At 39.7% G+C, this 15,136-nt stretch overlaps 1 protein-coding gene across 4 annotated transcripts in view; it reads right to left on the reverse strand.

Moving 5' to 3' along the window:
* The window catches only part of iqsec3a (IQ motif and Sec7 domain ArfGEF 3a), a 131,900-nt gene that overhangs the window by 38,375 nt on the left and 78,389 nt on the right, over nt 1-15,136 (reverse strand). For all 4 annotated transcript variants that reach the window (XM_083528296.1, XM_083528294.1, XM_083528295.1 and 1 more), the window contains exons 6-7: nt 11,654-11,776; nt 809-975 (exon numbers count right to left, since the gene is read on the reverse strand). In XM_083528296.1, coding sequence (XP_083384422.1) covers nt 809-975; nt 11,654-11,776 — 290 coding nt within the window. The remainder of the gene's footprint in view (nt 1-808; nt 976-11,653; nt 11,777-15,136) is intronic.

The following is a 15,136-nucleotide window of genomic DNA, read 5'->3' on the forward strand; positions in this document are numbered from 1 at the left end:
TTAAAGGCAAAATCATAATACTGGAATTTCCCAGGAAAGACGATGCATGATCTCATTTAGCAGCCTGTCCAGGTATGTCAAAAAGTAGACCCACCCATAATCTCTTAACTACACCACTGCTATATCCCCAACTCTGTGATCTGTTTGATAACAGCAAATCCTTCAATATGCCTGTCCCGAGAATTTGGGGTTAATTTTATTACAGTATCAATAATTGATTAATCACCATTTAAATGATAATATAATCTACATATGACTGCAATAGCTAAATCACTATCAGGTACTAGCTGTTAAAAGATTTTTGAGATATATGGAGTAAAATGCAAAAATAGGATATGCAATTAGGATGTTTTTAATTTAATCAAAGTATTAAATTGAGTAAAATGTACTGCTTGTGATATTGATTGAATAATTAAGGTTTCTGTATCTTTCTAACTGCAGCTAAACATTTTTAACCTGACTGGTTAGAGCTAACAGGAAGGCTACAGTAATTCGAATAAACACTCATTACAATCATGGTGAGCAGAAAAGCATCTCAGTAAACACAAAATACTGAACCTTGAGATGGATGAGCTACAAGAGCAGATCATATTGGGTTCCGATCCTATCAGCTAAAAATGATTGATACTGTAGAAGGCAACAAGCAGCTTTCATTTAAAATACATACAGTACATGCAGCATCAGTTAAACACTAATTACAGGATACTTACAGTATCTGAAAAAAGTACCTCATTAATTAATGCAGTATGGTTCTTGAATTAAAGTTAATTGCCACCTTAATTAAAGTGCAATTAAAGGCTTTTCTTACCCCTCAAATTGCGAATAAAATCCTCCAGCATCATCTTGCGGTCAGGTTTGATGTTAGGGCTGTACATGTCTGTGTTGAGGAGGATGATGGCAAAGGCTAGGATGAAGATAGTGTCCGGGTTGTGGAACTGCTGCACGACATCCGGATTGCACATGCAGTAGCGCTGGCTAATAAAATGAATCCAAAATTAAAAAATTAAGACAAGATTTTAACTTTTAAACATTTTATAAGAGAGTTCACAGCCAACTGTATATATCGAAAAGAGAGCCATAAATAGAACAATTTCAGTGACAAATGAAATATATGTAACAGTTTCGGTTACGTGTCGTTATAATAAACCACAAATATACAGTAGATGTATGCATAATGGCTTTGGCACTACAACCTTTCCATTAAGGGCTTAAGACTATAAAAAATATATGTCTTTTATGACTGTAATGCAATGTAATTTGGAAACCCATTTTCAAATGCAAGGTGATATAAGTCTCAGCTGCATGGAAGTCTGAAATAGGTTACAAGAGTGATATATAGAAATGATCCCTTAGCTCCACATTTCTCGAGTGAACATGCTGTAGTGCTCAGCTGCTCTTTATATATAATCTTGAAGGGTAAATACTGCTGACCTCACTTACCATGTCTAATGTTATGCCTTTACACCTGAAACACTGAGAAAGGGTCAACCAGGGATAACTTAATTGTGTGTGTGTGTGTGTGTGTGTGTGTGTATATATATATATAACACACACACACACACACACACACACACACACACACACACACACACACACACACAAACACACACAAAATTAAGTTATCCCTGGTTGACCCTTTCTCAGTGTTTCAGGTGTAAAGGCATTACATGTGTGTATATATGAAATGGACCAAACGCAATATTTCAAGTTATTGCTAAAGAAAATGGACATCAAACTTGATGGGTGGTAGAAAGACACAAGATTATGACACTGTTTACTTCCAATACTTCTTCTTCTTCTTCTTTCGGCTGCTCCCATTAGGGGTCGCCACAGCGGATCATCCGTCTCCATACCACCCTGTCCTCTATATCTGCCTCTTTTACACCAACTACCTGCATGTCTTCCCTCACCACATCCATGAACCTCCTCCTTGGCCTTCCTCTTTTCCTCCTACCTGGTGGCTCCATCTTCAGCATTTTTCTACCAATATAATTCATGTCCCTTCTCTGCACATGTCCAAACCATCTCAATCTCGCCTCCCTCACCTTGTCACCACAACATCCTACATGTGCTGTCCCTCTAATAAACTCATTTCTAATCTTGTCCATCCTCGTCACTCCCAACGAAAACCTCAACATCTTCAGCTCTGCTACCTCCAGCTCCAGCTCCACCTCCTGTCTTTTACTCAATGCCACTGTCTCTAATCCATACAACATCGCAGGTCTCACCACAGTCCTATAAACTTTCCCTTTCATTCTTGCAGATACTCTTCTATCACAAATCACTCCTGTCACTCTTCTCCACCCACTCCACCCTGCCTGCACTCTTTTCTTTACTTCCCTAACACACTCTCCATTACTTTGCACTGTTGACCCCAGGTACCTGAACTCCTCCACCTTCTTCACCTCTTCACCCTGCAACCGCATCACTCCACTGCCCTCCCTCTCATTCACACACATGTACTCTGTCTTACTCCTACTGACTTTCATTCCCCTTCTCTCCAGCGCATATCTCCACCTCTCCAGGCTCTTCTCAACCTGCTCTCTACTCTCACCACAAATCACAATATCATCTGCAAACATCATAGTCCAGGGAGACTCCTGTCTGACCTCGTCCGTCAACCTGTCCATCACCACTGCAAACAGGAAAGGGCTCAGGGCCGATCCTTGATGTAGTCCAACCTTCACCCTGAACCAGTCTGTCGTACCTACTGCACACTTTACTGCCGTCACACTGTCCTCATACATGTCCTGCACCACCCTCAAATACTTCTCTGACACACCTGACTTCCTCATACAATACCACAACTCCTCTCTCGGCACCCTGTCGTACGCTTTCTCTAAATCCACAAATACACAATGCAGCTCCTTCTGTCCTTCTCTATACTTCTCCATCAACATCCTCAAAGCAAATAAGGCATCTGTGGTGCTCTTCCTCGGCATGAAACCATACTGTTGCTCACAGATGGTCACCTCTTCTCTCAGCCTGGCTTCCAGTACTCTTTCCCATAACTTCATGGTGTGACTGATCAACTTAATTCCCCTGTAGTTACTGCAGGTCTGCACATCTCCCTTATGCTTAAAGATCGGTACCAGCACACTCCTTCTCCATTCCTCAGGCATCCTCTCCCCTTCCAGAATCCTGTTAAACAATCTGGTTAAAAACTCCACTGCCATCTCTCCTAAACATCTCCACGCTTCTACCGGTATGTCATCTGGTCCAACCGACTTTCCATTCTTCATCCTCTTAATCGCTGCTCTCACTTCCTCCTTACTAATCCTATCTACATCCTGCTTCACCAACTCCACATCCTCCAACCTTCTCTCTCTCTGATTTTCCTCATTCATCAGCTGCTCAAAATACTCCCTCCATCTTCTCAACACACTCTCCTCACTAGTCAACACATTTCCCTCTCCATCCTTTATTGCTCTAACTTGCAGTACATCCTTCCCAGCTCGGTCCCTCTGCTTGGCCAATCGGTATAAATCCTTTTCTCCTTCCTTAGTGTCCAACCTCTTATACAGTTCCTCATATGCCTTTTCCTTGGCTTTCGCCACATCCCTTTTAACCTGCTGCCGCATCTCCTTGTACTCCTGCCTACTTTTCTCATCACTCTGTCGATCCCACTTCTGTTTTGCCAATCTCTTTCCCCTAATGCTCTCCTGCACTTCCTCATTCCACCACCACGTCTCCTTGTCTTGCTTTCTATTTCCAGATGTCACACCAAGTACTTTTCTAGCTGCCTCCCTCATCACTCCTGCAGTAGTTGCCCAATCATCCGGCACCTCTTCACCACCACCAAGCCCCTGTCTGACCTCTTCCCTGAACCTCACACTACACTCTTCCTCCTTCAGTTTCCACCATCTTATTCTTCTTTCAAACCTTACTTTCCTCCTCTTCTTCTTCGCCTCCAAAACCATCCTACAGACCACCATCCGATGCTGTCTAGCTACACTGTCCCCCGCCAACACCTTACAGTCTCCAATCTCCTTCAGGTTGCATCTCCTACACAGAAGATAATCCACCTGTGTGCACCTTCCTCCACTCTTATACGTCACCCTATGATCCTCCTTCTTCTTAAAATACGTGTTCACCACTGCCATTTCCATCCTTTTAGCAAAATCTACCACCATCTGCCCTTCCACATTCCTCTCCTTAAAACCATACCTACCCATCACCTCCTCATCACCTCTGTTCCCTTCACCTACATGCCCATTAAAGTCTGCCCCAATCACCAATCGTTCTTTCCTAGGTACACCATCTACCACTTCATCTAATTCACTCCAGAATCTTTCCTTCTCCTCCATCTCACAGCCAACTTGTGGAGCATAGGCACTGATGACATTTATCATCATCCCTTCAACTTCCACCTTCACGATCATCACCCTATCAGAAACTCTCTTCACCTCCACTACACTCTTACTGTACTCTTCCTTCAGAATCACCCCTACACCATTTCTCTTCCCATCCACACCATGATAAAACAGTTTAAACCCACCTCCAATGTTCCTGGCCTTACTCCCTTTCCACTTGGTCTCCTGAACACACAACACATCTACCTTTCTCCTCTCCATCATATCAGCTATCTCTCTCCCTTTACCCGTCATAGTACCAACATTTAAAGTACCAACCCGAACCTCTACTCTCCTACACTGCTCCTTTTCCTGCCGTCTCTGTAGACGTCTTCCTCCTCTCCTTCTCCTCCTTCGGCCAACAGTAGCCCAATTTCCACCGGTACCCTGTCGGCTAACGATACCTGTGGCGGTCGTTGTTAACCCGGGCCTCGACCGATCCGGTATGAAATTCTCATTTGTGATCCGCATATTTGATTTGGCACATGTTTTACGCTGGATGCCCTTCCTAACGCAACCCTCCCCATTTACCCGGGCTTGGGACCGGCACTAAGAGTACACTGGCTTGTGCCCCCCTAATGGCTGGGTTTGTTTATTTCCAATACTATTCTGATTTATTCTGGTCCAGTGATAGTGTATTATAGGACTGGGACAGCATTATTTATAACCTACTGTACATATTCTTCCATTTCAACAACTCACCCAAACAGCAACATCCTTATTACAGCATCACAAATCTAAATTATACACCCATCTTAGATGCCATTTTGCTTCAGTTTCCCTGATTTTCAGTTTGTTCAAAGCTTGCACTTACAAATTTTTGTATTTGCTTTGCTCCTATTTTCACTGATTATGTCACTGATTAAACTATTGTATTCACACTTTGCATGTCACTTCGATTAGTTTGATTTTTTCTGTTCAGTCATTTCGGTTTCTCCTTGTGAAATACAAGTGTTTTGTTCAAACATTGGTCTCTAGTTCTTTGTTTCCAGATTTAGAACTCTTGTCTGTTAAATCCAGTGATTTTACTACATGCAGTAGTAAGTGGCAGTGCACATGTCGTGGGCCAGTCCAGAAAACATTAATCATGATGGGAGACATGTCAGAACATGCATAGAACAGCGAGTGGTAAAGTTTTATGTGAACAAAATTGTAAAACCCGGGGATATCTACTGAAAACTTCAAGCACAGTATGCTGATGAGATGTTTAGCCAAAGTAAGATATTTGGACCGTTTTAAAGATGGCCGTACATCTGCTGGTTGTGGTGGTTCCCAGACCACAACAGTCATTCCTGGTAACAGTTAGCATGTGGAACGCCTGACCCTAAAAAATCCTCAGAGGTCAGCGTTTCAGCACTGATGATGAAGTGAAGCAGGCTGTCCTAGGATGGCTCAGGTGTACTGACAAATCTTTCTATGCCAAATCTTTTCAGGCTTTAGTTAAACGCTGGGATACGTGTATACATAAAGAAGGAAGTATGTTTAAAAATAACTGCAGTTTTCACTCCTTGAAATTTGTTAATTTATTTTAAAAACTCTTGAATGCCCCTCTATATACATAAACATTTCTAATCAGCCAATCACATGGCAGCAACTTAATGCATTTAGGCATGTAGACATGGTCAAGACGATCTGCTGCAGTTCAAACCGAGCGTCAAAATGGGGAAGAAAGGTGATTTAAGTGACTTTGAATGTGGCATGGTTGTTGGTGCCAGACGGGCTGGTCTGAGTATTTCAGAAACTGCTGATCTACTGGGATTTCCTCACACAACCATCTCTAGGGTTTACAGGGAATAGTCAAAAGAAGAGAAAATATCCAGTGAGCGGCATTTCTGTGGGAGCAAATGCCTTGTTGATGCCAGAGGTCAGAGGAGAATGGCCAGACTGGTTCGAGCTGATAGAAAGGCAACAGTAACTCAAATAACCACTCGTTACAACTAAGGTATGCAGAAGAGCATCTCTGAACGCACAACACGTCGAACCTTGAGGTGGATGGGCTACAGCAGCAGAAGACCACACCGAGTGCCACTTCTGACAGCTAAGAACAGGAAACTGAGGCTACAATTTGCACAGGCTCACCAAAATTGGACAATAGAAGATTGGATAAACGTTGCCTGGTCTGATGAGTCTCGATTTCTGCTGCGACATTCGGATGGTAGGGTCAGAATTTGGCGTCAACAACATGAAAGCATGGATCCATCCTGCCTTGTATCTATGGTTCAGGCTGGTGGTGGTGGTGTAATGGTGTGGGGGATATTTTCTTGGCACACTTTGGGCCCATTAGTACCAATTGAGCATCGTGTCAACGCCACAGCCTACCTGAGTATTGTTGCTGACCATGTCCATTCCTTTATGACCACAGTGTACCCATCTTCTGATGGATACTTCCAGCAGGATAACGTGCCATGTCATAAAGCGCAAATCATCTCAGACTGGTTTCTTGAACATGACAATGAGTTCACTGTACTCAAATGGCCTCCACAGTCACCTGATCTCAATCCAATAGAGCACCTTTGGGATGTGGTGGAACAGGAGATTCGCATCATGGATGTGCAGCCGACAAATCTGCAGCAACTGCGTGATGCTATCATGTCAATATGGACCAAAATCTCTGAGCAATGTTTCCAGTACCTTGTTGAATCTATGCCACGAAGGATTAAGGCAGTTCTGAAGGCAAAAGGGGGTCCAACCCGGTACTAGTAAGGTGTACCTAATAAAGTGGCCGGTGAGTGTATATATTTATTTAATGTGCATTTAATCTTCTTTGCTCAAATACGCAAAACTTCACTGACTGCAAAATTCCATAAATATTGCTCTAAACTTTGTAAAGCTTTCTGAGTCTTAAGAAAGTTCTTTTTTTTTATTTTTTTTTATTTGCTATTTCTGAAGTGCTGAAGGCTGTGTGCTCAAGTGAAAACTCTAATTTCATGGTAATAAATCAGCACTTCCAGGTAGAAGTTTCCCCTTAAGGCCTGTGTATACTGAACTAGATGATAGGCGCCTACATCTCTGCAGGGACGTAAGTATACGAGAACATATACACACTTACATTGTGTGTATCAATGTCAGCTGCAAGGTGTAAGACAAAGACTTTATGATATTGGCTATGATATTGATGATCTAAGTTGTATAGTTCATTCATCACAAAAAAGGGTTCCTTAGCTCTTTGGTTTCATGGTAATGAGAAATATGAAGAGCTGGCAGTCCCACTAACTCATTTATTCCCTCTTTCATTAAGACACCAGCTGCTTTGAGCGTTGCAGTTTTTCTCTTCAGATACATTTATTCATCTCTCTCTGCCATGCTGTATCCCGCCTCATGTTTTTTTTTTTTTTTAGAGGATTTGGCAAAATAGCAAAGGTAGCAGTGGGGGAGGAAGGCAGAGACAGACTGGGTTATGTTATGTAATCGTAGTTATTTATAAACCAGCACCAAACATGCTAAAATGCACAAAGGCCTCACAGATGCCACTGAGGTTTCCAGAATGAAACAATCTAGAACTATTTAATAGCTGAAAGCACAAAATCTGTGCAACAATGAGAAAATAAGGGTATTCTTTCTTTATTTTTTATATTGAGTTCTTTTGGTAATTAAATAAATTGGTGATACACACAAACCTTGACATTGCTTCAAGTACAACATTCACTTAACCACCAACAATATATATTTTCAGTCGATTTAAATTACTAATTAAAAAGTGTTAATTGTAAAGGTGTAAGTTATAATTATATGTCCATATTTGGAAATGCATCTGGATTTTACCGGGTGTGGCTTTCATTGCATGAGTTGTGACTGTTTTGCATTGTGTGATTTTTTGTTTTATTGTACAAAATGATCTCAATAAAATCTATTTCAAATGCTATAATAGATGCAGTAACAGATATGATAAAAAAAAAAATGGGCTGCATAAAGACATTTTTTAAGCATGCTTGAGTTACTGTATAAAGGCTTTTATTTATTTATTTATTTATTAGCATATATATATATATATATATATATATATATATATATATATATATATATATATATATATATATATATATATATATATATTTATTTCATGCATTACTACAACTTACCTGTAAATTTAAATGGAGAGCTATCCAGGATAATGCTAGTAAATTATGGCGTGCCACAAGGGTCAGTTCTGGGACCCCTGCTTTTTACAATATACATGCTTCCATTAGGAAATATTATTAGAAGGCATGGAATTAGCTTCCATTGTTATGCTGATGATACCCAGCTATATATTTCATCCAAACCAGGCGATACAGCTCAATTAGCTCGCATAACTGAGTTTGTTGAAGAAATAAGAGATTGGATGACCCATAACTTTCTGCTATTAAATTCTGATAAAACGGAGATTTTGCTCATCGGCCCAAAAAATAGTACACAGAAGCTCCAGCATCTCAGCCTGCATTTAGACGGTTGTTCTGTAACTACTAGTTCAACGGTAAAAGACCTGGGAGTTATTTAAGACAGCAACTTATCTTTCAAAAATCACATCAATCAAGTTACAAAAACAGCCTTCTTTCACCTTAGAAATATTTCTAAGCTAAGAAATATGTTATCTATATCTGATGCAGAGAAGCTCGTCCATGCGTTTATGACCTCTAGAATAGACTACTGTAATGCATTACTAGGTGGATGTCCTGCATCATTAATAAACAAGCTTCAGTTAGTTCAGAATGCCGCAGCAAGAGTTCTTACTAGGTCAAGAAAATACGATCATATAACCCCAATCTTATCGTCCCTACATTGGCTTCCTATTAAGTTTCGAATAGACTACAAACTACTGCTACTCACTTATAAAGCACTAAATGGTTTGGCTCCCATGTATCTATCCAGTCTCTTAACACGCTACAATCCGTCACGCTCCCTGAGATCTCAAAACTCTGGGCTTCTAGTAGTTCCTAGAATAGCAAAGTCCACTAAAGGCGGTAGAGCATTTTCACATTTAGCTCCTAAACTCTGGAATAGTCTTCCTGACAGTGTTCGGGGCTCAGATACACTCTCCCAGTTTAAGTGTAGATTAAAAACATATCTTTTTAGCAAAGCCTACACATAACACACATCACACACATCACATCACAACCTTGTGCTCCAGAATATATGATCACATGCACATTATCAACTTGTGCTGTTAATATCATGAACAGCAGCTACGCTAATTCCTCTCCACTGCTTCTCTTTCTCTCCCCATCCCGAGGCATCCTGAGGTTTGGCCAGCTCCAGTCACGTCCCACCTCGTGAAGATTATGGACCTATGGATGATCATGGAGAAGTAAATGCCGAGTGTTTAAAGGCCCTGGCATGGAGAAGCTGATGCTGGATCTATGATGATCACAAATTGTTCTGTATTGTTGAAAGATTTATGACCAAACTTTTGATGTCACCCATATGAGGATGGGTTCCCCTTTGAGTCTGGTTCCTCTCAAGGTTTCTTCCTCATATCATCTAAGGGAGTTTTTCCTTGCCACTGTCGCCACGGCTTGCTCATCAGGGACAAACGCACACCATTCACCTTCACTGTTGTTTTCTGTAAAGCTGCTTTGAGACAATGTCTGTTGTGAAAAGCGCTATACAAATAAACTTGACTTGACTTGACTTGACCTGTAGCTACATATTTGCAGCGATTCCATGAGTTTTAACATACAGTACAGTGCATGTTAAAAGTATGGAAACACCTTGTCTATTATGTTTTTAAAACAGCCGTGTACCTTTTGTCTTAATGCAACTAACCTACTAAAATGCTAAAACACAAGAGTTAGACAGGGAATGACTGGAAGAAAGTTGTGTCCAAATTTGACACTTTTGTTTGTAACAGAAGAACTTATGTAAGACAGAGAACAGGAGAGAAGATGTTAGCAGACTGCCTCACACCCACATTCAAACATGGAGGTGAAAGCTAAATGGTATTTGTGGCTGTTTTGGAGCAGGGAAAGTTGAAGAAAAGAATACTGAACCAACATGGCTACCATTCCATACTTCAAAATCATGCATGTGTTATCTACAGTGGAATGGCCTGCCCAGTTACCGCACTTAAATCCTTTTGAACTGCTCTGGGATGAACTGAATCGCAAGCTCAAAAAGTAATATTCAACTATTAAAGTACACCTCGGGCAAGTTTTATAAGATGTATGGCAAAATATTTCAGCTGAATGTTTGGAGGAAGGAACTGTGTGGATGCTAAGAGTGTGTTAAGCTGTTATTCATGCTAATGAACATGTTTGTGTCTCTCAAAAACAATATAAGACTAAGTTTTTCCAAAGTTTTAGAAGGCACTGTAATCAAATGCTTTCCTTTTTTGAAGGCTTTCAGATATCCTTTATGACAGAGGTCATACTTTATTATTTTTAATAAAAAGAAAGAAAGAAAGAATTTACACTGCCAGAAAGGCATTAGCAGTAATTGGTTATTAGCTGTAATGCCACTAAAGCTGTTTCTGGTAAGCATTTCACATTGTGCAATTTTAAGAGCAAATTATTTTATTTGAAGTGTGTTTCATTTGCTATGACAACAAAACTGAAAATTGTACTCTGAAAACCTTGTTTAATGCATTGACATTCATAAAGAATTATTCATTCTTGCTAATCAAATAGGTAATGGGCTTGAGAGGAATATTTTTCCATTTGAAAATCTCCAATTGCAATACAACAAGCTGGCTAAGTTAGCTTTATAATAAGGTTCTTGTTCTGTAGACAGGCCCATTTTATTTCAGTAAAGGATATCCTTGTCTAAAACACAAAGAGAGATGATATAATAATGCTAATGCAAATGTCTGAAGCTTTGACACCTATAGCACTATAATGTATTAGATCTTGTTCCTTTTTTTTCGTGTTAAAAAGATCACCTTTAATTACAACAGTAGAGGTGAAAATCATTCTATATTCTACAGACTTGCTTGATTAGAATACTGAGAGAACCAAGAGGGGGTGATAAATGATCTCTCAGCATTTTTCTGAAACAGGCTGTTTCCTACTTTCTTAGGTGAATATCATGGACACCCTAAGGCTTTGTACAAAAGTGAATGATGATGGGAAAGCTATGCAGTGTATAAAGCAATCCTTACATGGGAATTATTGCATCAAAAAATACATTAAAGTTATAATAAAGCTATATATATATATATAATTATTATTATTATTTTTATTTCTTTTTCTGTCTGTATCAGGTGAGTCACCTGTTTCCTAGGGCTCTGCTATCTGAGTTTTGGGTATGGAGGTGATGAGGGAATTGTCTATGACAGGGCAGTGTTTGTATGTGTGTGTATGTGCAGACATGTATGCGTGTGGTCTCACCTGAACGCTTCGATGAGCCGCTCCACTTTCTGTGCTTCTCCCTGAACACGGATGTGAGCCTGGAACTTTCTTAAAGCCTCGTCCAGCTCCATCCCAGAAAAATCCATTTCATCTACCACACAACTACAGAGCAGAAAGAAAGAATGTTTATGAAAGGGAAAGTGAAGCAGAGTTACAGAAATAAAGCAGTACAGATTTAATGTCAAGGAAAGTAGGACGGTTCATCTTGATTAGTCTGTTCCTTTCTCTGTCAGGATCTTCCGGACACACGGCGTGCACTTTCGCTTTTGTCTTTCCTGCATCGCCCTGTTTGCCTGTGTTTTGACCCTGGACTGTTTTTAGACTTTGTTTTTGCCTTGCCTCTTTGCTCAGTTTGCTTTATAATAAAGCCTGTTTTCTTTATACCCCTGTGACATCCTGCATTTGGGTCCTCACTCACCTAGCCCTGCACCTGAGTTCACTGACAGAATAATTTGGCATTGTGTCATCTGCATCGTGTCCCGAGAGTCACTGACATTCTCGCATTTTCCTAATACTTTGGGTTCTTCGGGAGTTGTCACAATCTGCTTTCTCATTAGGGATTTATGACAGTGTCTTTTGTTAAAAGTGATAATTGAAAAACATTGAAATTGACGGTGAGCAAAAGGCCTCCCAAACTGCTACCGTTGAATATTAACAGAGGTAACTGGGTGAAACTAAAACAAATTGAGGGTAGCAGGTAGATGAACTCTTAGTAGTAGTTTTACAAAATATTTGTTTTTTTCTTTAAGAGGGGAAGAGTAAGAAAGAGTAAGAGAGAGAGAACAAGCACCAAAAGGAGTACCGAAAGGAGCAAGCATGGGCCCTATCATATCCAAAGGTTACAGCTCCTCATAATGTGAAACACAAATAAATCTAAGGCTAATAAATTAAAGACTAAACAGTATGACAATTCATGACTAATAATATGACTATTCCAGGACTACAAATTTGGAACCAGACAATTGCAGTGCATATATTATATATATATATATATATATATATATATATATATATATATATATATATATATATATATATATATATATATATATATACACACACACTTCAAGGTCAGAGAGAATATTTACAAGGAGATCACTTAGCACCTAGAGACAATTTGCTCTTAACCGCATTTTTGTTTGTTTGTATAAAAATTATGCTGAGAATTTGCTAAGTATCATTTAGTAGGGACAAGCACACTTCAGCCAGTTTATAGGATTCTGGATTATTCACATACCTACATATGGCTTAAACATACACCAATTTTAAAGGAGAGGCATAACATTATGTAAGGCATAACATTATGACCAGCAGAGGCAGCATGATGCTTTGGGAATGTTCTGCTTGGAAACCTTGGGTCCACCTACCTAAGCATTGTTGCAAACCATGTACACCATTTAATGAAAACAGTATTTCCTGATGGCTGTGGCCTCATAGGCGGGATAATGTGCACTACCACAAAGCAAAAATGGTTCAGCAATTGTTTGAGGAGCACAACAAAATCTCCAAATTCCCCAAATCGCAATCCAATCATGCATCTGTGGGAGGTACTAGACATCCAATCCAGGAAGGCCCCACCTCGCAACTTACAGGACTTGAAGGCTCTGCTGCTAACATCTTGGTGCCAGATACCACAACACGCTTTTAAGGGTCAGTGTAGTCCACACCTCGATGGGTCAGGGCTGTTTTGGCAGCAAAAGTTGGAACACCACAATATTAGGCAGGTTTTCATAATGTTATGCCTAATCTGTGTATATAGACTGTATACCAGTGGTTGGCTGTCAGGGCCAGCAATGCCCTCTCTGCTGGCCTAAACACATCAGAATCATTTAATCACTTAGGTAACAGTGCAGGCACCTGTAGTGTAAAGTACATTTAGCTTGAAGCTGTTGCATCTAGCAGATGTACAATAACGTTGACATTTGCATGTCCTCTGATTAGATTGTATAAACTCAATATATTCATGTAGACTTAGAAGCTGTTTTTTAATAACTGGCATTAAAAGGTGGATTTATTCAGGCAGGACACGACTGAAGGCCTAGGTGTGAAATGCACAGGCAGTCACTGCTGTATACAACAAACTATGGCTTGTTAAAAAAAAAGAAAGAGATTTGAAATGGTTTATTCTTGCATAGAAACAGATCATAGATATTTCCAGAAGAGTGGATTGCCTGATTGTTTTGCCTTTGAAAATAATGCTGGATAAAAATCAAATATAGTGATAAAAACAGTAAGTCTGCCTGAAGAAATATTACTAGTTAAGGGTAATTTCTTCACACGGTGACTGTTGGGCTTTGATGAAGTTGCTGGATACTTGCATGCTTTATCAAAACAGACATAAGGCATATCAGTTCGACCTTTAATCAGACACTAGTTGTCAAAATGTCCTTGATGATTTTACTTCATAGTCAATGTAGATATTTTAGTGGATATTCTCCCATTTTACTTAATATTGTGTGTGATCAGAATCAGAATTAGATGCACACAGTCTTCCAAACGGGGCACTGTTTGCGGTGATGTGAATGTGAATGATATGACCGACAGATCTGGGCCTCCTTTCCTTTAGAAATTTATAGAGCAGACTGACAGACTGACTCAGCATATGTCCACACACAGTAATAGTTTGGTAATATGCCTTAAACAGACAAAAGGTGTGTCCGAAACAGAAGGAGGCTGCCTTGAGGCTCATGAGACAGTGTCCTACTAGACAGCATTTAAGGGGCTATAAATGTACATGTAAATAAACATATCTATCTATCTATCTATCTATCTATCTATCTATCTATCTATCTATCTATCTATCTATCTATCTATCTATCTATCTATCTATCTATCTATCTATCTATCTATCTATCTATCTATCTATCTATCCATCCATCCATCCATCCATCCATCCATCCATCCATCCATCCATCCATCCATCCATCCATCCGCTTGCAAGCCATTATTTTTTGTGCTTACACATAATAGCGCAATAACATTAAAGATGGAAATAAACCACATTTACCAAAAACCTAATTTTAACACAAATTATCAGAATATTCATTAAAAAAAAAATCACCTGTATTTAAAAAATTTTGACAAATAAATTAACTAACTTGACCTGCAAGCAAAGTGAAGACCCTGGAAGAAAAGATGTCTCAGTGCTCACTGAACTGAAGTGCTCTCAAACTCAAGCTTCTCTGCAAGCTCGTTTCATTGGGCCACTCTTGTTAATACATTTGTGTGCAATTCACTGCAGCTTTGCATTAATATTCAATAAGCACACTTGCTGATACTACTCTACATGCTCAGGGCAACCATCCATGTACTTTTAAAAACTCTCAATAAATAAGTTTTACCATCAGTGGGAGCGGTCCTAGAGTAAATTGATGAATGGGTGCAGGCCTGTTCACACTCAAATCTTACTTGCTTAGCATTTTCATACACATCATGATGGTTTACTCTACCGTGACTTTTGAC

This window comes from Silurus aristotelis, assembly GCF_946808225.1.
Source record: "Silurus aristotelis genome assembly, chromosome: 24".
Taxonomy (NCBI): domain Eukaryota; kingdom Metazoa; phylum Chordata; class Actinopteri; order Siluriformes; family Siluridae; genus Silurus; species Silurus aristotelis.